At 37.2% G+C, this 23936-nt stretch overlaps 1 protein-coding gene across 2 annotated transcripts in view; it reads left to right on the forward strand.

The window, feature by feature from the left end:
• LOC105225748 (uncharacterized) overlaps nucleotides 1–23936 on the forward strand; it is a 357778-nt gene that overhangs the window by 326675 nt on the left and 7167 nt on the right. For both annotated transcript variants that reach the window (XM_049449564.1, XM_049449565.1), the window contains one exon: nucleotides 23627–23896. In XM_049449564.1, the coding sequence (XP_049305521.1) occupies nucleotides 23627–23896 (270 nt within the window). The remainder of the gene's footprint in view (nucleotides 1–23626; nucleotides 23897–23936) is intronic.

Below are 23936 nucleotides of genomic sequence, written 5' to 3' on the forward strand. Positions count from 1 at the left end.
CACCCGCTCTAACTGATTTAGCCCGCTAACAACAAAGTAAACTCAATCCTTGAAAGTGGAACAGCAAAATTATCGAAATTTTATAAAAGCGAAATGCTGTTTTTTCTTCTTTTACAGTGCTCTTCGTTTGGCATCGCACTGTTGCCTCTCTCTGCTGTTTATATTTGTAATCAACAGCAGCGAATAAATAGAAAACGAATTAAAGCTTCGCTTCTTTTGCTTTCTTTTTAATTAATAGTTAATACAGAGAAAAATAAAAAAACTCGCAAATGTAATGAAATATATCGGACGAGCGTCGCTGGCGGGTTGGGAGAGCGCACCAGTTGATTAGCAGCATAATTTACGGTTATTGCAATTGAATGCTTGGTATTGGCGCCTCTATGTACTAGTCGGTTGTTGAGTGCGAAAAAAGTAAAGAAGGAAAACAATTTAAATAAGGGTGAATATTCGATTATACCCCATCTCCTTCAACAGCTTAACACTTGTATTTTAGTATTTATTGTATTGTAGGGATTATTCTATGGTATTTGTAATTATCCAGCGCCTTTTAAGGGCGCGAATTTTATTTTCGACAAATTGTTGAATTTAATATAATTTTAAGCTGATTTACGGCAAGCAACTGACAGCAAAATATATTCGATCTGTTTTTATTTATTTTCACACACTTCAACACATGGCAGATCTCTTACGACCTTGAGCCACTTACGGATAACCTAAATGTGCAGCATTGAATATGGCACTTTTCACTCTCGCCTAGCGATATTTTTGATATTTATTCACATACCTGTGCGCAATGTATTGCAATGGTCCTTTTGGCACTTTCCCTAACAAAGGTTGCATAGAACAGAGTAGCTGAAAATGGTGGCACCGCCCATCGAATAATGCAAACAAAGGGTTTAAATGGCTAAGCAGATTTTTTAAAAATTTGAAAATTATGATTTTTATACCTTATAGAATTTAGTTTTTCCGTCTTTTCTTTGTTTCTCCAAGTTTCCAAGAAGGTACATAACTTTCATTCACATTTTCTATTAATTCTTAACTTAACAATTATTGATTTATTGGTTTGGTTGATTCATGCACGTTTCTAAACAATTTATTTAAATTTTAAGAAGATATTTTGATATATTACATCAAACTCTAATGGCTAGAGTTAGGTCTGTCAGCTTGCACGGCAGCTATATGCTTAAGTTTCCCAGTCTGAGCACTTTCTTCGCAGATTGTAGTGATGTCTTGACAAATAAAATTTTTTTTCGAAACAAGCACTCGATTTCGATATCACCGAATTCAAGAAATCAGCAGCTTCTTGTGAGGATTCCGAATAAAAAACGTTCGGTGTAGTTAACGTGGGCACCTGCTGACGGCAGCCTAACCCCATGGCACTCCAAAACACAGCGGATCAGATCAATGCGTTGATCAGCGCCCGGAAAATGCCAGGGATTTTAAGTACCAATTGGTATGGTAGGGTTTGAGACCCATCTCTGCCGCACTTTGGGTCCGGCGCCTGGTTGTAATGCAACACCACATTCAACTTTGAACGCCCTACTTGCTGCCTGATGTATAGTATATACCACTCTTTCGGCTCGTTCACAATGTGGAGGCTATTAGCCAACATCCATTCGTTTAATGCCTCGCCTCGACAGTCGCTTTAATTCCCAGACCTATGCCGCAATTCCTCATACATTTGCATCTAGCTGTAGATAAAATAGACTCCTACTCACCAGTATCCTACCAAACTCCCCTTCTATTGCGACACATACTTAAATCCAGTTGTGAAGAATCCACAACTACACAGTCGTGGTTGGGTTCACTCACAACAATTGACATTACCCCTTAGCTCCTTGGGGAACTTAGAACTTTCGGGAAGACTCCGAAACACACCATTGGTGCCGCAGTGCTCCTGGAGCAAGGAAATATCGTACCTACCTTCAATAATACAACCCTCTCATCTCATACTTTACTGCATAATAACCCGGCAGTTAATTGTAAATTCCTCCCATTAGTCTCTAGCGGTGTCGCGCTCAACAATGCCATAATAAATAGGGCAAACAGCTCACCAGCCCAGCTGGTCTACCCTTAAATGCGCAGTTACCACGATGGGGTGCATTGAACAGGCTTGGGCACCAAAGCGATTTGAGCGTATCACAAATTTGTTGAGAGGCCTAACAGCCGAAACTGATGTTTCCTAGCTCGTCGAAGGTAAAACCGTTAATATGTTTCATCCTCAGTCTTCAAAAGGCTGGACAATGTAGAAGAGCCCATAAAAGCTAATACTATTGCATCAAGTTTTTCTATGGGTAAAAGGTTCAGAATATTTTCTGCGATTTACTATAGACGAAAAGGAGTCGCATAGGAGCGGGACGTCTACGAAATGAAAGACGCCAACTAAAATCCAACTCGGGTTCATTTCGATGTGAGCGGAACAAGTGTGCCCTCTCTGGTTAGCTTATTGTCTCTGCGACGTGGTGATCCAAGATTTCAGGAATGCAGTTGAATGTTCTTGTTCGGACACTATTATAAGCCCAGCTGTGGTAATGTGTGTAAAATGGATACGCCAGCAATATCTGGCGAAGTTCGCAGTGCACCGGAGAAGCCGATGAAAGCTTCTCTTTGGACACCTTGAAGTTGTTTAGCATGAGGCTTGACTATGGTTTCGTAGAGACAAAATGGCACCTTTGATGAGGGTTCACAACTTTTTCCTATAGCTCCTCTACAGCAATATAAGACAGCCGATGCCTTTCTTACTTTCTAATCAATATTTTGCCTCCATGAAAGTTTTCTATCATGAAGAATCCCCAGGTATCTCACCTTGACCTTGACTTTCATACTCCTTTAATTTAGAAGAGAGTAGAGTTTTCAATAATCGCTTTGTGACTAAATATCAGGTAAATTAGAGTTTTAAAAATCAGTTTCTGAATCAAAACTTTAACGCGCTTTCTCTACAACTCACGTCTTCAAAGTCGGCGTACCTCACAACTTCAACTGAAAACTTTTAACTCTATTTCTGTATAATTGGGAAAGTTATTTTAAATGTTAATAATTTTTATTTTGCAATAACAAATTAGCATTTTTCAAACTCAAACTTGAAAAAACGGGAATTTTAAAATGTCGCTTGGATAATTTTTAGTTTTACACATCAATGACATTGAATTTTGATTTATTTTCGTTGTAATTATATTGAAATGGAAACTTTCAGTTTTCTGTAAGATTTTCGAATCAATACCATTTGATATACGGAGTATCGATTTACGCGGAGAATAATTCTTAACTCAAAAACATTCTCTCGCATTATTTGTCAACATAAAAACACAGCGAAATTTCTAATTACACTGTCAGCAGCTAATCAGTACTTATGTTGAACTAATACTGAAAAAAATGGAAATATTTTAATTACAAATCGTAAATTGCGCTCAGCTGCAATGGCGAATACCTTCATTTAACAGTTGCCATACAAAAGAAGTGAATTTTCTTTGTATTTCCACAGAAAATACCAGAGCTAATGTTCATTACTCTTAACTATCTGCAGTACATGCCACTCGCTCTTGCATGGCCCTTGCACGCAGCCAATTGACCGAGCAGCTGAAGCGCATTGCAAAGTTTTTATCATTGCCTGTGGTAATGGTATGCTTTTTCCAGCGACGGCAAGCTTGTTAAGCCAACGCCAACCAGCTCAGCGCGCCGAAACCCCGACTCACCACTCAACCGCTCGTAGCTTATGAGCGCCAAAGTTTTTCTGCACTTTAACTTTAATTATGAAATTTTTTAACAACAATATTTTGCGCTTTGTATTCTACTACAACGACAGCAACAACAAAGGCACCCAATCATTGGCGTTGAGCGAACCAAGCGTAGAAAGCATATGCTAGGTTTGCACACAACTTGAAGAAATTACAAGAAAGTGCAAAGGACATGGCAAAAGGATGAAGGAGACTTATTGAAAATTTTACAGAATTCATGATTGATTATATAAAGTGAGCAAAGAATGTAAGCACGCTGAAAATGGTCAACGGAAACGGATGTAACCGAAGTGGGGGAGGTGGTGAGTTAAGCGACGAAAAACTGCAGCGAAAAAAGAAGAAGGCAGCGTGTTGAAGGGAGAAAAAATTGCAGGACCTTCCGACCGAAAGGGCTTTACTGCTAATGGTGTAATATATATAGACGTGCATCCGCACTCCGTCAAGCTGAGCGCTGCCATTGGCAATAACGGATGAGGATGATTTAAATTGTCCACATTGTGTGCCGTCATTTCGAGTGCGTAAAGAAAGCGACGAAAAAAGTTTAGAGCGAATATGTAAGCAGTGTAGCAGTGAGCGGAATTCTGCGGATGCGCCAATGGATGCAGTTAAGCTGCGCTGCATGGGATATGAGTAATGCAATAGGGAAGGAGAGAAGCAGCAAAATGGCAGCAAAAGAATTCCGGCTTTGTGCATAAAAATGGAGTAATAAAAGTAAGGGGAAGGGGAAAGCAGCAGAAGTGAGTTGTGTTGAGCTGCAGCAGCTATCATTGCCAATTGCGCGAGACGCGCTCGGCCACACTCCGCTGATTAATAACAGTATTCACACCCTGTAGGAAAGCAGAGAAGGAAAATTAAGTATTTTGTCTTTTGCTACGTTTCCACTCATTTTTGAATAAAATATTATGTTAGATTGGGAAAATTTACTTTCTTTAAATTTATATTCATGTTTTGAACTTGCCAATAACCATGTGTTATTAACGTGCAACCATCGATTGAAAGGGATTCTTTTTACTGTGGTGTACTATTTTCGAGTTGGAGTAAGTAAATTATTATCTTAGGCAATCATCGCTGTAAAAAGAAAACCTCATTTTCAGCTTAAAATGTAGGCTGTAGAATATCAGGCTTTGATCAAAGCCGCGAAACTAATTTTAGCATAACTTTAGGCGTCGATCTTTTTACGCTCATTCAACTAATTTAGGACAATATTTGTTTACAAGACATCTACTGTGAGCTGTATATTCCTGAAACAATTTGCTTAAAATATTTCCTACAGTGTAGGCATACATAATTGATGTGTATATAAAATATGTAAGTAATTTTGTATGTGTGAGTGGAGGAATGCGGGCGCATCCAGCCTTGGCGAAGTGAAGTTTGAAAGTTTTTCATTAAAACGGACATTGCTATCAAGCCAGTAATTAAGAATAATCGAAGATGCGGCAAGGCATTTGATGCCAGCGGCGGCAGCGTAATGCGCGCAATATAATTTTCCGCATATGTGTGGGTGCGTGTATGGGTGTGCGGCAGGACGGCTAGGGCACCATCAAGTTTTACGCTCATTGATTTGATTAAAAATGATTAGCGGCGGATGAGGAAGACACCACCACCGCTGCTGTTGGCCCTGCCTGCCTACCTAGCCAGTTATAACGATCGCCGAAGGCTATGTGGCCGCAGCCATAATGAATGTGCGTCCGCTGCTGCCATTCGCTGTTTAAATACGCAGTAATTTAAAGCAGCTTTATCACAATTAATTGCAGTTAAATAGTGCGCTCTACAAGGGATAACTCATCCGGCAGCTATATATGTATACATGTGGGTGTGTGCGTGTTGGTATGTGTCTTGATCAACTGCTTTCTCGTAATAAAAAGTATATATATGTATGTATGTAAGCTGAGGTCCTGAAGCACCTGCTGTGCTTGACGCTTCCGGGTCATCACGGCTTTTCACATTGAAATTGCAGTAGATGCATGTGTATGTGTTGAAGATTGCAACTCTTACAAACATACATACAAGTACACTTACATCTGAAGCACACTTGCATACATACATACATGTGATAGGTGACAAGCTCTTTTTTATGTTGTTTTTTGCGCTGGTTTGTATGTCTGCCGAAACACTTGACTTTAAATCTCGCGGTTGTCAACGTCACTGTCAGCTACAAATTGCGCGCATATAAATGTCAAAATGTTTTTCTACATGTTTGTTAGTGTGTTTACACTCATTTTGTTGCATGTAAAAAAATATAAAAAAGTCTATACTTCTACGAACCCTCGCTTTTGTTAAAGTTTTAAATGTTTAATTTTAAAATAATTATTCTTTGAATGAAAATTTCTTAAGGTTTTCAGGGAAAATACAAAAAACCTGCCGGCCATCCTGAAATTGTATGCAAAACCTGGTGCCTGCCACAGTTTCATATAAAGTATTTCTTGAAAAATTGCATCCCTTAAAGTATGCTACGTTCTTTGACTGCTCTTTGACTCTTTCTTCGTGAGAGACACTGACTGTTTCTTACCTAGAAAATGTAAATAAGAAAAGGATTTCACACGAACAAGAAGAGGATAATGGAACTCAATGGTCAGCTTTATATAAAATCGTTCACAGAAATTTTCCGAGCTGATTCGATTTAGCCACCTCCGCATGTTCGTCAATCTGTTTACCTGTATATAACCGAAGGACTATAGTTTTATTGAAGAAATCGAATGAAAGAGAGTCGCCTTGTCTGAAAACTCGCTTGGTATTGAACTGCTCGAAGAGGTCCTTCCTGATCTTGACAGAGTTTGTCGGCGAGGGGCTTTAATCTTTCACACTGTAAGCCTTCGTCCGACCATATTCTACAAGGAAACTGATGCATGCTCCTTAACAGTTCTTCACCGCCATATTTGAATTGTTCGCCCTTTATTCCATCGGTCCCCGCCGCTTTGCTGCTTTTCGAACTTCTTCATGGTCCGGCAATGGAACGTTCGTTCCATCGTCATCTATTGGGGAATCGGGTTCACTAAGCTTGGTTTCAAGCTTTCACCTTTCAGCTGTTTGCAGAAGTGTTCCCTCCACAACTTCAGTATGCACTGGACATCAGTCACTAGATCACCTCTGTGGGTTCTACAAGAGTATGCACGGGTCTTGTAACCTTCTGTTAGTTGCCGCATCTTTTAGTAGAATTTGGTAAAAAAAAAGAAAAATCGAGAGGCATAAACCAAAAAGAGTTTCAAATTTTTTTTGAAGAACCACATTATCGAATGTTCACTGTATGCGCTGAACGACTGTCATAGTGTTGTCAACTGCTGCTGCTGACAGCGGCTTTCACTGATTTAGCTGCCGTCGTGTTTGCTACTGTTGTTGTACATGGCTATGTGTCTACTACGGCTGTCACTGCATTACCTACATCCCAACAAATACTAGCAAGCAGAAGTTGTTGTAAAAATTGTTGCACTCAAACGTCACTGTGACGACTGTTGAGATCACATGCCTGTACTTGTTGTTGTTGTCGCTGTCTGTCATGCGACATTCAAGTGCATTCAGTCTGTCGCTTGCAACTTCATCGAACACACCGGCGCACACTGGAAACGCAACGCGACAATGTTGGAAAATACAATGGATTTAAAATGAGCGAACGTTAAACGAAAAGCAGACAGAAGATGGCGAAGCACTTAAAGCAAGTAGGTGTGTCTGTGTGTTTAAAGGCGAAAAGATTGATAGTGTGTAATTGCAAGATACAAGCAGATATGTGTATGTGTGTGCGCACTTTATTACAGTAGAGCTTACTTAAGTAAGTGCATATTTACATGTGTGTGCGTGTTTCCTGCTTGCAAAGGCAATGAATAACTCGCCTCCGCCACTATCAGCGCCTCGCCTCTACCTCTCTTGCGCCGCGCCGTGCATTTAGCACCAAATTAAAATTTAAAACAAAATTAAGTGACAAACGGAACACACATACACGCACATACATTTTATTTAAACATATATAGTAGCAGACTTAAGCTCATGTGGCATGTGCGCGCTTGTTTAAGCAGCCATACTTAAATGAAAATGCTCTGCAATATGCACTGAGCGAATAGCCCAACTGCCATTATTGTGGCATTCAGTATAATTAAATTTCCCGCTCGTTTTGCAAATAAACTTTTCGACAATGAAATAATAAATCAGAATTATAACCGTCACAGCAATTATTCGCGCGGCTTTTGTCATATTTAATGTTTTATTTCAAACGACGTTAAGCGCGCCCGCCAATCAACATATTCCTCGCCATTATTTATAATGCGGCAATTTCGTTAATTTTGAACATTTTGAGAATTTGCAGCTTGACACTGAAATTGCGACACATTCGAATTTTGTCTGAAATTCCAAAAATGTGACTGACGGACGGTCGCATGAAAGCAAATGCGGCAAACATTTATCAAAATATTATAATTATACATCGATGCACACATAAAGCAATAAAGAAAGCAAATATTTGCCTTTCTACTTTGCACGCGCATACATAAATACATAAATTAATAGATTTGTCCGTAAAATTAAAGTCGCATTTGAAGTGTCGAAATTTAATTTGTGCATAAAATTTAATGATTATTTAATTATAATTTAAGTGACATTATATTGATGCTTCAATTAACAGTGTAATATCCAGTATTATTTTCGAAATAATATATTATTTTACATTGAACTAAAAAGGAAGGAAGAGAAGATTTCACCCAGAACGGTAGCCGCAGCTTTTACAAATTAAATGGTTAGACTCATTGTGTAATAATGGCAAGTTTCAATGCAGCGAATTCAATGTCTCAATTTTATTGAAATAACTCCAATATTGGACGATTTATGCGATACAAAGTTACCCGGGAGTTCGAAAATATTTATATTAGGTATATGGAGGCTCAGGGAAGTATTGATCCGATTCAACTTTTGACACACATATTTACTGCTATCAGGAAAGGATTCTCTCTGAATTTAAATTTTTCACATATTGACCGATATTTTCGGTAAATATTTGTGCAAATTATTATGTTGATATATTAATTTATTATTTATTTGAATTCGGGAAAGTGAAAGTTTCAATTGGAATTTAAAATTTCATTGTATGAGAAGTAGAGGTGGCAGTAGTGCGATTTCGCCCATTTTCATACTGTAATATAAAAATCTTAGGGGACAGACACATACCAAATTTATTCGCGCGGGTCCCAATACGAGTATATGGGATTTCACCAAAAAGTGAAGTTAGGAGATACATATATATTTACATTAAATTTATTACAGGGCAGGCCAGGCCCACTTTTTCCTAATTTGTTTCCTACATCTTCCTCTGGCCTCTACTATCGCCTGTTCCAAGGTAGAGTTCTTTATCTTTCTTTAGTGTTTCGTTTCGTAGGTGTGTCAGATCCCATCTACAAATTAGATTTTTTTTTGTTTAGGAATTTTTACTCAAGTTACAGCTCTTTGTACTCTGTAGAAACATGTTGCAAGAGTATACTAATGTTGAATAACAGCACGAGCATGGAGCAATATAAAATCAATTCTCTTTGTGAGAAAATAAATGCTATAAGTTGCGCTTCCGACCTCTATTGTCTAGGGTTGTATGATATTACGCGATATTTTTAATTTTCCCTATTCGAATATCGATCTACGCTTACCCTTTCTTACATATTAAATCGGGTTTTATAAAGTTTGTTAATGGAAAAACAAGACTAAAGACTGGTTCGAAAAATGTGTGGTATAGGAAGTAGAGAGTCAGCTATTTTAGATAAAAAAAAAACATCCGAAAAAGCAATATTTTGAACAAAAATTACATAAAATCGGCCTTAGAAAGGAATTGGCGGACAATACCTCTTACAACTTCAAAGAAGCTGGTGAGGTATACGAGTATATATGCCATCAAAAGGGAGGGCATATTACCTTGTTATGAAAAAAAGTCTCCAAGCATCCTCAGAAGCAAGAGGACAAACGCAAGAGAGGACCGCTCTGAGGGGAACTGGAATACCATTTCTAGTTTCGTTGAAGTAGGAAAAAAGGTGCTTGTGTGCTAAAAAGTTTATAACTTGCATAAACTACCAACTAAGTGAAGTTGTACCACACATTTTCAATAGTATATCCTTCGAAGTCGCGTCATTGACACATATATAACTGAATCTTTAACTAAAAATACACATACATATGTACAGTTGTACAAAAAAGTAAGTGATGAAGTTACTTCAAGCGTAAGATGTTCTGTCGTCTGTCGTTCCTATTATGCAATATATGTATGTATGTTGCTGTTGTTGATTTAACGGTTACAAGTTTTAGAACGCGCTCTAGTGAATCCACACACCATGCACCACTGCAAGCAAAGCGCAACACACTCACAACATATTTTTTTTTCATAAATTAAATTTAACAAAAAACGAAAATAAATTAAAATGCAAGCGCAGCTGAAGTGCAAAAAACTCAGGCGAGAGCACAAATGCAAACTTATCTAAAACACACACAAAGCGGGCGGGAGAGCGAGCGGCGCATAGCGTGCTTCCTGTGCGCAAACTTCCTTCGCTACAATTGTTTGTGTGCTCCGCATATATTTATATTGCATTTCTATTGTTGTTGTTGCATGTATGTAGTTGTTGGTTTTTATTATTGTTAGCAAAGTTGTTGACATCGCCGGATGTGGCTGGAATTTTGCATTAAGTGGAAACTGCGCGCCGCTGCCGGCGTTTAGTTGCGTTGCGCAGCAGCAAGTCTGAGGCAAGTTGCAGCGAAGCGTGCACCGCTCAGCGTTAAGCGTGTGTGCAACACACATGCGAAGTGAAATGTTGCCACTTAGAGCGTGTGCGAAACTTTTAGTTTTTCAGTTAAAAGCGGCGTTGTTATTGTTGTTGCCACTGCCGCCACTTTTGTTTAGCTCATGTGGTTGGTAATTGTTGAAACAATAAAAGGAACAGCAACAACAACGAAAACAACGTGTTGGTAGTGAGCAAACTGTTGGTGGCTTCCTCGTGCGGCAAGCAAACCGCCAAAGTCAAATGTCTACAAATGCCATTTAGCATTTGGAAATTATGTTGGCTCGCCTCTGATTTACGTACACTCATGCACATGTGTGTGTGCGCATGCATGTGAGTGGTCGTGTATCACTTGTGTGATGTGTGGCGCTCGCCCGCAAGCAATGTCATCCTGCCCGGCACAATTTTCCGTTCGTCCTGACACTTTTTCTTATTATTTATTTTTTCGCTCTCTTTTTGTAATGCAAATAAAGAATGCGAATTTAAAATGCATTCCAATTAATTCTTTCAGCTCGTGGTTGTCGCACTTAATTCCTTCCTGTCTAAGTTGAAATGCAAAATGTTATGCGCCCCTGAGTTCCATTAGAAAATTAAAAATTCACCAACTGCGCAACGCGGAACTCTCTTCGTAATGGAACACTGTAGCGAATTAAATGAGTATTTTTTCATACTGACCGCATTAGTGATATAAGAGCAGTTGGAGCTCATGTAGTCACACAGTGCGTCGCTTGTTTGATTCCACGCAGAATAAGGACATGTTATGTGAAAGTGGGTGCTCAGTTGGACCCATCAAGTTGTGGCTATGAAAAAATAACTTGTGAAGACTTCAGTTTTAAGAAATAATTCAGGGCTACTAACTATTAACTTTTATTTTACACTTATAAGAACTACTTAAACCAATAAAATTGTTATAAAGCTTTTGATTATTTCGCATGCTTTGTATAGGTACACCAAGCTTTGAAAAGCTTTAACAAAAGCGCTTTCAGTCTACTCAGATGTATATTAGATTTTAGAGAGGCAATGCTAGACGTTTGCTATTTTAGTCATTAAACGGTGTTGTATCAGGTTATCTAGTGAGAAGATTTCTTTCTCTGTAAGCGGAAAGTCTCAGATTACAGCCAAAGGCACATAAAGAGTTTTAATTAAAAATTATTTTGAACTTTCATTCACGAGCCATTGATAAAAAGCCTATGTTTGAGGAATAAATATCGTATAAATCAAGGAGTTTAAAGTATTGGTTCTACAAATAAGCAAAAAATCGGTACTGAAGGAGTCCTTTGTAGAAGTTGGATAATAATCTCCATCGTTGTAAAATATATCTAAAAAACCATCCAGTGAACATGCTTATTTATATTAGTTCCTTCTAAATGCTTACAATGTTTCTTCTATTAAAAATGAGCGAAATATTGTCACATTTCAACTTAAAGGAGTAATGCCTTAAATACCTGTATTCACTAAAGCTTTGCATTTAATGATGCTGATACTTAAGGAAATACATCTACTTGCGAGTCAGGAAAAGGAGTTTTTTGGGCGACTTTTTTTTCAGGAGGTATCTTATTCAAAAAACACATACAAATATTGCGCATTAATTTAGTACTTTAATAAACGATGAATCATCTTGAAAATTTTTTGATACTCTTTGTCCTATAGTGGACCTTTAGGAGAACATTCGAAAACAGGTGTTAGGGGCAAAAAAATGTGTCTGCCAATAATATTTACAAATTCAAAAACTCAAAAAAACGATCGTTACCTAACACATACGTTATATACGTATATCTTAAAAGGTCGTACGAAATGTTCCTGTTTTTCACTGACTCTGAAATAACGTTTAAAAGTTTAGAACCTATTTAAACTAAGCTAAACAACTTTTACACTCACATGTCCGAAAATATTTGCCGAATTCGATAAATTCGGTATCAAAGTGTAAAAAAAAGTTGATTTTGATAAATTCGCAGGCGGAGTATTAGAAGAATTTTTGAGAAAAATTGGCAACCTAATGAAGGGAGTCAAAAATGCCAAAATATTTTACGGTTTCTTTAACATAATTTTTCTCAAATCGGTGGAAACAAAAGTAATCGAAACTATAATGATAATTTACCATCATTACAGTTGACATTTTGAGAAGCCCACATTATATGATATAAGACATAAATACTCTTTCCAATAGGTGCTACTTAAGTCTGAGTAGGCAATTAAAAAGTAAAGTCCTTTCTCGACGAACAAAGACCAATCGCTACAAGTCCCTCATGGTTTCCGTCCTGCTATATGGTGCAGAGGCATTGACAATTACAACATCTTTCGATTCAGTAGCAGCCGTTGGAAGCATAGGAAGAGGAAGACCTCCACTCCGTTGAAGTTATACAGTCACTTGGAATCTTTAATTGGCTCCAAATATGGGAAAAAATTGAATTCTTCTAGAACTTGTTCTCTAATATTCTTTTTTTCTTTTTAATCTGATGTTTACCTTTCAGTTTCGTCGATACAAATACTTTATAAGAATTTCTACCGACAGTTTGAAAATGGAAGAAATCGGAAGATAATCCCGCTCACTCCCCATATAACGGTACTGTTAAAAACTACTAAAAGCGCTATAAATCAACAACTAAATTCGTCAGAGACATTAAATTTTACCATCGAGATCGTACAAGAGAGCTTTATGAGAGTCGAACGCCTAATATAAATATTTTCGAACTTTCCGGTGACTTTGTACCGCATATATCGGCCAATATGTGAGTTATCCCAATGAAAATTAGAGAGCGTGTTCTACTCATAACATTGTATCTTTGCACTTAAAGCAGATAAATTTGAGCGAAAACTTGGTCCAGCCCCTAGATAACTAAGATCAGCATTTCAAACAACCGTCGGACTCTAATTTTAACTTCCTTGATAGTCTTTAAGAACAGGGCACAGACGAGGCTCTTAAAAAATTTCAAGTCTCCAATTTTGATATCGTCCTTATATATTATAAGTTGAGCAATCATAAATCATATTTAATACAAATTACTCTCGTCTTTGCTATTTAAAATAATTTTATTTTTTCATGCAGACAACTTCATTCATAAACTACTCGGATATAAACAGTATTCTAAATCAAAAACACACACACATGCATGCATGCACACTCTCAACATGCCACATACAAGAGAAAAATTCTTCAGAGCATTTCCGAAAACCAGTTCCGTTCAAATTATAATTTTACACTTTGCAAACTCAAATTTTTCAACAATAAAAATTTCCGGCTTTGCAATAATTGTGTGTGAGTACAAAACATTATATGTTTATACGTGTGTGTGTCCGCATATGCAAAATATATACACAAACACATTTACAATTGCAATGCTTCGTTGGCGATCACTGCACCACAACCACACAGGAAACCTCTCATTGCATAAACTCGTGGTTGGTTGTCTTCTGCGCTCAACACACACACCCATACACTCACTTGCATTTATCCACTTCCCCAATGCACCAGCGCCACTAGTGTGTGCACCATATCAGTGGCCATTTGGCAAATCCTGACCAGCGCTGGAGCTGGCGGAAACTTTCGGCGACATAATGTGGCACAGTTAGGCCGGCAAGAGCGAAGCGGCAGCGTATATATCAACTCGGCCGCCACCAACACACACACACGCATGCATATGAGTTCAGTGGCAACATACGAGCTCAGATTTATGGTTGTTTGTGTGCCGGCGTATGTGTGTGTGTGTGTCCATTGTAGATAGGATGTATTGTGGTGCGGCACTGTGTTGCAATAATTCATAAAGTGTTGCATGCAGCTAGCAGCGGTGGTTGCAAGTGGACTTTTGAGTGCGGCATGGACTTCATAGCCATGGGAGTGGCGTTGGCAAACGAAGCGTGATGGCGCGCTGTTGCTGAATATCTGCAACCGAAATTAAAACTGTGCTACCACGCACACTCATATGTATATGTGGCACACATGTATATATGTATATGTATATTTAATTGTGTGTTGCACGTTGCAAGTTACTTGCTGGCCGTTGCCAGTTTACAATTCGCTGATGACTCTTTGTTTGCCTTTTTGTTGTTGTTTGTGTGCACACACACATATGCATTAATGGCTGTCAGTGTGTGTTATTGCTAAAAATGTCGAACTCACACACACTCATTAATCTGGAAACTTGCAGTTTCACTTTCGTTGTTTTCGTTGCACGACTAAAGTTGTCCTTTCTGTCTTTGTTTTATGTCCGGTTGGTTTTTGGTCGACCACGGCTATTTAGGAAATGTCGGGAGGATTATCTATTCACTTAACCATGCCAGATCTTTTAGGGACCGCCTTTTACTAACTTAAATGTTGTTCTAGCATTGCCTCGGTTAATTTTGGAGAAATGCTATTGAGGTGACAATCCTTCAGCAATCGGGTCGGCACGATCAAATTAGCATGATCATGCCCCGTAGGCTTTCTTTTCGCTTTACGAAGCTTTTTTACCGTTAGAGACTCAAACCGTTTTTAGTCACACCGGTTCCATCCGAACTTGGTCATCCCTAGCATGTGGTTGTTGCACTTTTTACCGTTATACTCGTACTGCTGTGATTGCTCTTGCGCTGGTCGCTCTGGCAGCGCTGCAGTTAAGTTATTACTTCATAAAACCGGAATCACCGAAACAGCAACAACAAAAAACACCACCAACACCGGCACTAATATCAACGTCCATAGCAACGGTGGATGCTTCAACTTGGTCAACAAGAAAAACAACAACACACAATCAAAGTCAGCGTCAGTATCAACCACAATAACGACAATAACTACTATAACAACAACTACAATAGCAACAACAACATAAACAAAAACTCTGCAACATCACATGTTAGCGACAATAATAAATAAAACAGCGACGAGTGTGACAACAACAACAACAATAGCAGCAACGGTGCACCTTCACTCAACGCTCGTTGCGCCGCACAGTGGTGCCAGAGCGGAAAAAAAGGATTTTTTTCATCACTCCAAATTTGTACCATCTTTTCAATTTAAGCTAAGAACTAATCAAATATCATTATCCGAAAACTTGGGCTTGATATATTCAATGGTTTTTTGTTGGGAGAGCTTCAAAGTCCAACAAAGTATCAACGCAAAGTTACTCAGAAAAATGTGATTAATATTGCAAAGGTTAAAACTCAAAAGTTAACCATAAAATATCAATTGTAAAGTTTTTATTTATTAAAACCAATATTATAGATGTGATTTACATCATCAAATGTATACTTTCTTTTTCAAAATTTTTTTTAAAATGATGTTTTTTCATGGTACCAAAAAATCATATATTTCACAATTTCAACAGAATATAACTATTGTGCGCAGGAGCGCGCAGGTTAGCCACTTACACAAAATAAACTTTAAAATCTCCTTAATTGATAGAAAAAAAAATCAGCTGCAATGAGCTGCCAACTCATGAGTAATTAGCATTTTAATCTACTGCAACTGTACCTGATAACAGCGAAAATGCAACTTTTGTGATTATATTATTTATATGGGAGATGGGCGTAATTGTGGGCGGATTTGCTTTATTTTTTCTGGACAAGCTTATATTTACAAAATATTACACTGTAGAAAATTTTGTTACTGTAGGATGATTTTTGATTTTTGTGTTATATGGGAGGTGGGCGTGGTTGTGGGCGGATTTTAACAAAATTTTTTTTTTCATCTAATTTGGCAATATGAGAGATGTGTGCCAAATTTCAAAGCCCTACCTCGATTCCTTCTATTTTTTGCCGCGGCTTGTATGAAGCGGCACCACTGTGCGCCGGTTTCAAATGTTGCCAATTTGCCGTTATGTTCTTTTTTCGGCTTTTTCGCAACGCTTTTTTAATTATTTTTATGTATGCAAGCGATATTGTTGTTGTATTTTTTTTGGAATTTTTCATCCTTTGTTTTTATTCCTCGTTTTTTGCGTGTTTTTTATTGCTTACTCAGCAACTGTAAATTAAAGCTTAGAAATGTGGCACACAATAATTCTGGTTTTTGCAACTTTATTACAGTTATATTTATTTTTTTTTGTTTTTTTTTTTTTTAGTTTTGGGTGCTTCGCTATTGTAGCTTTTGCCGTCGAAATGGTGGCATTTACGGACTTGTGAGTTAATTTCGACACAAAAGTAGGCCAATGATAAGCTGAGGGGGGAATACAATGAGCCTTCACCATTACATATGTATATACTTGTATATATGTATATGGTATATATGTTTAAAAATACACAAATTTGTACCAAATTGCAGTTTTCATTCACAGCAAATTTGCTTGTCGAAAAATTGCTGACGTTAACTGGTTTTTTGTCAATGATGCCATAATTTATTGCTTTCAAGGCAGCTAATGAAGCTGGACTGTTTGATTTTCAGTTAAATTAATTGCTACATAAAATTATTTGGTAGGAATTATATCAGGCTTACATGCACAAATATTTTGTACAGTCCAGCAAAAATATGTCCAAAGAAAAATAGGAAAAAAAACTTAATTGCCGGCCACACCGATGTTATTATACACGACAAAGTCTGCGTACATGCTTAGGTCTTATCTTCTTTTGTTAAAAAATAACTTTCATATACCCTTTATTTTATTTCTTTTAAATTTAGAGATAATAAATATATAGATATAGAATTTGAAGCAAAGAAAATTTGATAAATGTGCTGAAATAGTTAAGAATCATCAGATTTGAAGCCTAAATGGCCTCTATCGGATGCACTGCAACGTAGCATCTGACAACCTCAAAGTATATGCTCAAGAATAAGCTGGACGAGGAATGGGTTCACATCTCTTCATCAGAAACCTATAAGCTTTTCTATTTCGTGTCAAAACCTCTAACGGGAGTTTCAAAAGGTTGTTGATATCCAACTTTCATTTAAATTGTATGAACAATTCGGTAGAAGAATATCGGAATTTTCCTAATCGATTTGCTATTCTTCTTTTATATTTTATTTTCGAAAGTTTAAGCACTTTTTCCCTAAAAACGAGCTCCATTCTGATGATTGTTGATTTGTTTGTATGTCAAACTCATAAACCCATTTCTGTTCGGCAGTTATAATGCTCTTCATGAATGCGGGATCAGAATTCCTTCGATCAAGAATGTTCAAAGAGATCTGTCTACGGGACCTCATTTTTAAAAATGCAGTTTTATCGGGGCGAGTGAAGCAACAGCGCGTTTCATACCCGAAAAATCATTCAGACGAGCTCGAGAGCGATATCAAACACCCTTGCCATCTCTCTAACAATTACTTGAAGATTTTCAAGCACTACATCCTTCACTTTTTTAATTTTTTCATCAGTTGAAGGTCGTCCAGAACGAGACATTTCTTCAACGATCTCTCGACCGTCTTTAAAGACTTTGAATAACTCGTAGGCTGATGATTTTGAATCACCGTAAGCATTTTCAAACTGTTGCAATGATTCTGCATGTGAAATTTGGTTTGAAATACAAAATTTGAGACAAATTCTTTGTTCGGTATTTTAATTCGTTGTGAAAATCATTACTGAGATGAACCGACTTAAGCAGCTGCTGTAAACAAACCCGTTAACAAACTCGTGCTCGTATTTGGCATAGTAATTAAGGGCAGTCCTTCCAAATTAGCAAATCACATTTTTTATACCCTGAACAGGGTGTATTAAGTTTGTCATGAAGTTTGTAACACCCAGAAAGAAGCATCGGAGACTCTATAAAGTAAATACAAATACAATATAAATGATCAGTATGTTGAGCTGAGTCGATTTAGTCATGTCCGTCTGTATATATACGAACTAGTCCCCCATTTTTTAAGATATCGTTTTGAAATTTTGCAAACGTAATTTTCTCTTCAAGAGGTTACCCATTTGTCGGAAATGTCGATGTAATTTAAATGATCGGAATCAAGTTCTTGAATGGAAAACTTTCACATTTGGCAATGTATCTTCACGAAATTTGGTATAGATTATTTTCTAAGGCAACAATGTAATCTCCGAAGAAATTGTTCAGATCGGTTAACTATAGCATGTAGCTGCCATACAAACTGAACGATCGGAAAACAGTTCTTGTATGGAAAACTTTTGCATTTGACAAGATATATTCACAAAATTTGGTATAGATTATTTTCTAAGGCAACAATGTAATATCCGAAAAAAATTCTGATCGAATTACTATAGCATATACATACAAACTGAACACATAGTTAATAAAAGAAATGCACCTGTGAAGGGTTTATTAGCTTCGGTGCAGCCGGAGTTAACGTTCTTTCTTCTTTCAAAAATCATTTACTTGGGGAATTTAATTACAATTTCCGGGTGATTTTTTGTCCCAATGTGTACTATTCATAACAAGAATTGTTATTATAAATCTAACAACTTTACTAACTAGCTACGGTTAATTATAATTCTACATAAAAATAAATATTTCACTTTGAAATTTTCAGCACATAGTAACTTAACTTGAGATGTGCGAAAGTAAAAAATTAATAAATATTGTACAAAATATCAAATATAAATATAATTAAAAACCCAAAAGTGTGATTAGCCAAAATTGAGCAAAATATTTAATTCCAAAATTAAAATATTGAATAAACATTCAAAAACAAAAAAAAAGAGCTTATATGTATGTTAATTTCATTACTGATAATGAATGATTCGCATGTTATCAGTAACCAGCAGCTAAATAAGCTCGACTGCTGGTGACAACTTCGACAAGCGAACGGCAGCTGCGCTGAGCGCCAAAGCAATAATTGCTTATCAGCGCAGCAGTTGTCAATGCGACAAACAAGCACACATACATACATATACATATGTACATGCATATATATAAGCAATAAATATGAGGCTTGGTGCTGCAAACTAGTCACCCAGCCCGTTAGTTCATCAGTTGTGCTCTTCAGTTGTAATTCAATAATGGAAATTAGCTGGATTTTTTTCCGGCCACTGGCTTTGCAAATTTCACTAATTTTGCTTTACTGACCACGACAATGATAATTACGCTTTTGGGCTTATCAGTGTATATTGCCACAAACACACGCATATATGCAAAGGGCGAACTGTACTTTCAATATATTTTTGATTGCATATTTCAAAAGTTTGCCATTGACATCCATATGTCAAATTAAAATCGAACAAATTTAATCAACGCACACATTGGCATTTCAATATGGCACACACATATGTACATATGGAGACGTAGATGTGGGTATGGCATGTAATTAAGTCATGAGCAAATGCGAAATGCAATGAAATTGAATACAGTCATCGGTTGCGGTTGTCCGCACTGGAGTTCTACTGAGGATTTATCCATTGCCCAGAGTAATAATTTGTATTAAGCTCTCTCTGTGCGGTTTCGTGTTGAATGTGTGGGTGTTGGCTTGTAAATGCAAGTAACCATATTTGTAACGGCATTATTTTGCTAAGTTAGAAGTAGTTCTTTGGTAATTGGTTAAGAACTACTCCAGGTAAGGCAATGCGAGGTTAGGTTAGGTTCCGTGAGGACACGGGAAAAGGCCACTTGCACAGCTGCAGATAGGCCCTCGTTTATTGCAGGGTGTATGGTTCCAAAAGACTGTCACACAGCAACAAAACGCTTGGAGCTTGCCACACATTCATTCCAGCCGATTCGCCGAAATGCTACAATCTTAGTCTAGCGAAATCCGGACAATAGAGTTGAAAGTGTATTGATATTTAAACCTCATTTTTCTTAAGTTGCGTCCTGCAACAATTTTTATAGCATGAGTGCCAATGGAACAGTGTCCAAACAGGACGCGGATATTGCGGCGATGGAATTTAGATATGGATACCTTTTCTTGCAAACTCATCAGCTTTGCAGTTTCCGCCGACTCTGCTGTGGCCAGGCACTCAACTAAGTTTAATATGGAGCAGCTTTATGTTAATGCTAGTGAGATCATGTACTTTTTAACTAGTCTTGAGTTCACAGTCAGCGAATTCAAGCCCTGTAAATCAGCTCTGCTATCGAAGTGGATGCATACCTCCCTAAAGAAAGCCACACTTCATAGAAGTATATCCGGTGCTACTTTTATGGCTACCACTGACAGTCCATAAAGTAGCGTAACAGTCAGTAAAAAGAGTTGATTGGAGCTAACGACAGAAGACTTCCCCCCAATCTTCCGCTTGAACTTCCGTCCATACCTCAAAAATCTCACTGCGCCTCTTCTCCAGCGGCTCTGCCTGACTCACATATCTCCCGGTGGTATAGGAATAGGTTTCGCGCCGTAGTATCAGTATCAGAACGTTTTTATTTTGTGCTTCGTGCGATTAGTATTTAGTATTAATATTGGTCGAATAAAGGACACGACAGACCCTTTAAAGTAATAATCTTTACCAAGATTTTGCTTCCATTAGGTGTTTTTGCTATGTCTTCTATCTTGATTCCATCGCCATCTACCGGAGGAATATCTGCAAGCATAATCTTGGTAAAGATCAGCGAAATCAGCTCAAAAGTTGCTGACTTTATATACGTACATATTTACAGTATATACTATGTACTATGTAAGTATTCATTTGATCGAAAAGTTCAACTATCACAAGCGCACTTGCTACTGGGTTTATTATATGAGGCGGTTAACCAATACGAACAGCATTTTAATTATACATTATTTAACGCAGAGGTATCACATATGCACACACCGATTATACAAATTAGAATTTCCATATTGATTTAAATATATATTACATATATATCCATACTCATATTAAATGCAAACATATATAGACATTAAGTTGTAAGCACTAGCTTGGCTATATGCGGGATTGTGAAAAATAGATTATTAGAAATTTAAAATTTGCAAATTGATATTTAATTCCCTTTACCATGGCCAATTGAATATTCAATCAACTGAAATGTTTAGATGCATCAGTGGATGATTTTTGAAAAAAATTGTTAATATGAGAAAATATTACATTTATACATATGTATATATACATATACATGTATAAGCATATAATACATACTACATAACCCAACTTATGTATACATGGTTTTATATGTATGTGGTTTTTAATAATTTATTTAAAAAATCTGAAAACTTTCGGTGGGAATATTTGATTAAGCAATAAAATGACAGTGATGACCTAAAAAAGAAAGGGAGATAGGATAACTCGTTTGTCGGTATAAGGATCCAAGGGATTGTATTTGAGGCTTAATTTTGAATATGTTCATACGAATATATTATACTTCATTGGAAAAAATAACGAATTTAAGGCTGCTTTTTCAATGTCTGGTTACCAGCCTCTCTATCTAGTTTATTTGTTGTCCGCTTAATAGAGCGTCTATTTAATGGAGTAATAGCTATATTTTTTTATTTATGAATTGTTTATACCACCCTTTCTTCTAAGTTGGTTCGAACGGGACAAAGTGTTCTAAATTTTACTAAAATCGGTTCAGTAGTTTAGGAAACCATCTAGGACAAACAACGTGGCACTTAATTTTTATATATAAAGATATATATACTTTATAAGGTATTTTCCTTTTGGGTCTTGCAAATAATTTGATAAATTAATATACCCTGTTTAAGGTATAAAAATGACGTTGTGTTTGGTATAAAACTATAAATTTTGAGTTTGTGAGAAACAAGTCAACAGAACACTTGTAGTTTTTTTATTATCTACTCGCATAACCTTCCTATAGTATTTATCAAAAGTACTCATTGTTTTGCCGGAAATCGAGATAAGACGTTTTTAACGATTGAAAACCAACCCTTCTCTTCCTCTTTTCGACATTAGATCGTCCATAAATTAATTTTCTTTTTGTTAATTTACCTTTATTTTCCAATGGTTTTCAACCTACTATGGTCTATATTTGCTTTAAAAAAATATCGACCCGCGTCTGCATGACCTCCTCGAAAGAAAAATATTTCCTTTTCCAACTCTCATTTGCAATTCTCTTCCATTACCGATAAATTAATTAAGTGTTGTCTTTTAAATATATTTACATATGTATATGTATGTTATTGAAAGTTATTGTAGTCTCCCCTTTAATTGCCAGAGTTTGAGGAAAAACCAACAACAAAGACATTATTAATTTAAATTTCAACTCAATTAAGCTCAGCAGCAAATTGGCAAATATCAACAACTAGCAGGCATAAAATTTTCAATTTTCAGTTGTTGTTCTTATTATTGCGCACATTGACACGCTGGTCACAAAAGCTCTTTGAGCTGGCATTATGATGTTCTTGCGCCTTTGTTGTCCTTGCAGTAGCTCATGGCCAGCGGCGGCAACAGCTGCAGTAAAGTTGATGGAGCAGAAGCCGAAAGTGTCGAGCGGAAGAGGGTTCAGCGGGAGGCGGTGTGGGGGATGGGAAAATTGCCTGCAGCTTATTTCAGTGTGACCGAACATTAATAACACTATTATTGTAAAATTATTATTGTTATTATTGCAGTAATGCTTGTTTAAAACAACAGCCATTGTATTGTTGCGGCAGCTTGTGGGTCTGTTGCAGTTGCAACACACATGCAAAGTTTAAAATTTATAATTAACTAGCTGCTGTTCTTTAGATCAACGTTTGCTATTAATATTAAGCCACTGCTAGATGAACTGATGGATAATTTAATCAATGGGAGAATGAGTTTTTAGTAATTTGTCTATTCTTATGCATACATACATACATACATATGTACGTATACGGTGTGGAGAGAACCTATGACAGAAAATGGGTGATTTCGAATATGCAGAAGTCCGAAAGATTATCTTTTTCGAAGTCCGAACTAGTAATTGTTGGCAAGAGATATTCAGCGTTGGAATTCGAAGCTGACGATGTCGCTAGTTTTAATGGTGGTTCTAAGGTAGACGAAATTATGTACAACTATCTTCTCTGAAAATATAGGTTGTAAACCACTGGAACTTCTTGTAACAGACTCTTCCTTTCTCATTTTTTCTCGGCTACCGTCAGCAATATAAGCTCCCTCGCCTTTGATTAATAAATTCATCTCACCGAAATTCTACTTAACTCAATCTCTTTGAGCACAGTCGTAAGATATTGATTTTCTTCCCGCCGAAACAAATTTTAACTCCGCCACCTAGTCGGTTGACTTTGACAAATCAAGCACTGACTGCGTGAAAACTTTGCAACAACTTTCATTATTTTTTTTTTTTCATTTACTGGCAACTAGCCAAAAGACAAAAAGTTTGCCATGCCACGCTGTTGCCAAAATAATTAACTTACACGCGGTACTCTCTCACTCTTTGCAGCTCACAAACTCAGACGCCACTTCGGTAACGCTGAAGGGTGTCAACCGCGAACTAACCGGCAACTACCAGTGCGAGGTGTCCGAAGATGAGCCGCTCTTCCACACTGACATACGCGCAGCACACATGCAGGTCATCGAACTACCCAAGGATGAGCCGGCCATGCAGGTGGACAAGAAGGTTATCACCATGAATGACAACTTCAAGGCTGTCTGCACGGTTGGGATGTCATATCCGCCAGCCAACATAACATGGTACATCAACGGACGCAAGGTGAGTTGACAGTTGCGAAGACGAAGTTTTTAAAATTTTT

This window comes from Bactrocera dorsalis, chromosome 2 (genome assembly GCF_023373825.1).
Source record: "Bactrocera dorsalis isolate Fly_Bdor chromosome 2, ASM2337382v1, whole genome shotgun sequence".
In the NCBI taxonomy this organism is placed as follows: domain Eukaryota; kingdom Metazoa; phylum Arthropoda; class Insecta; order Diptera; family Tephritidae; genus Bactrocera; species Bactrocera dorsalis.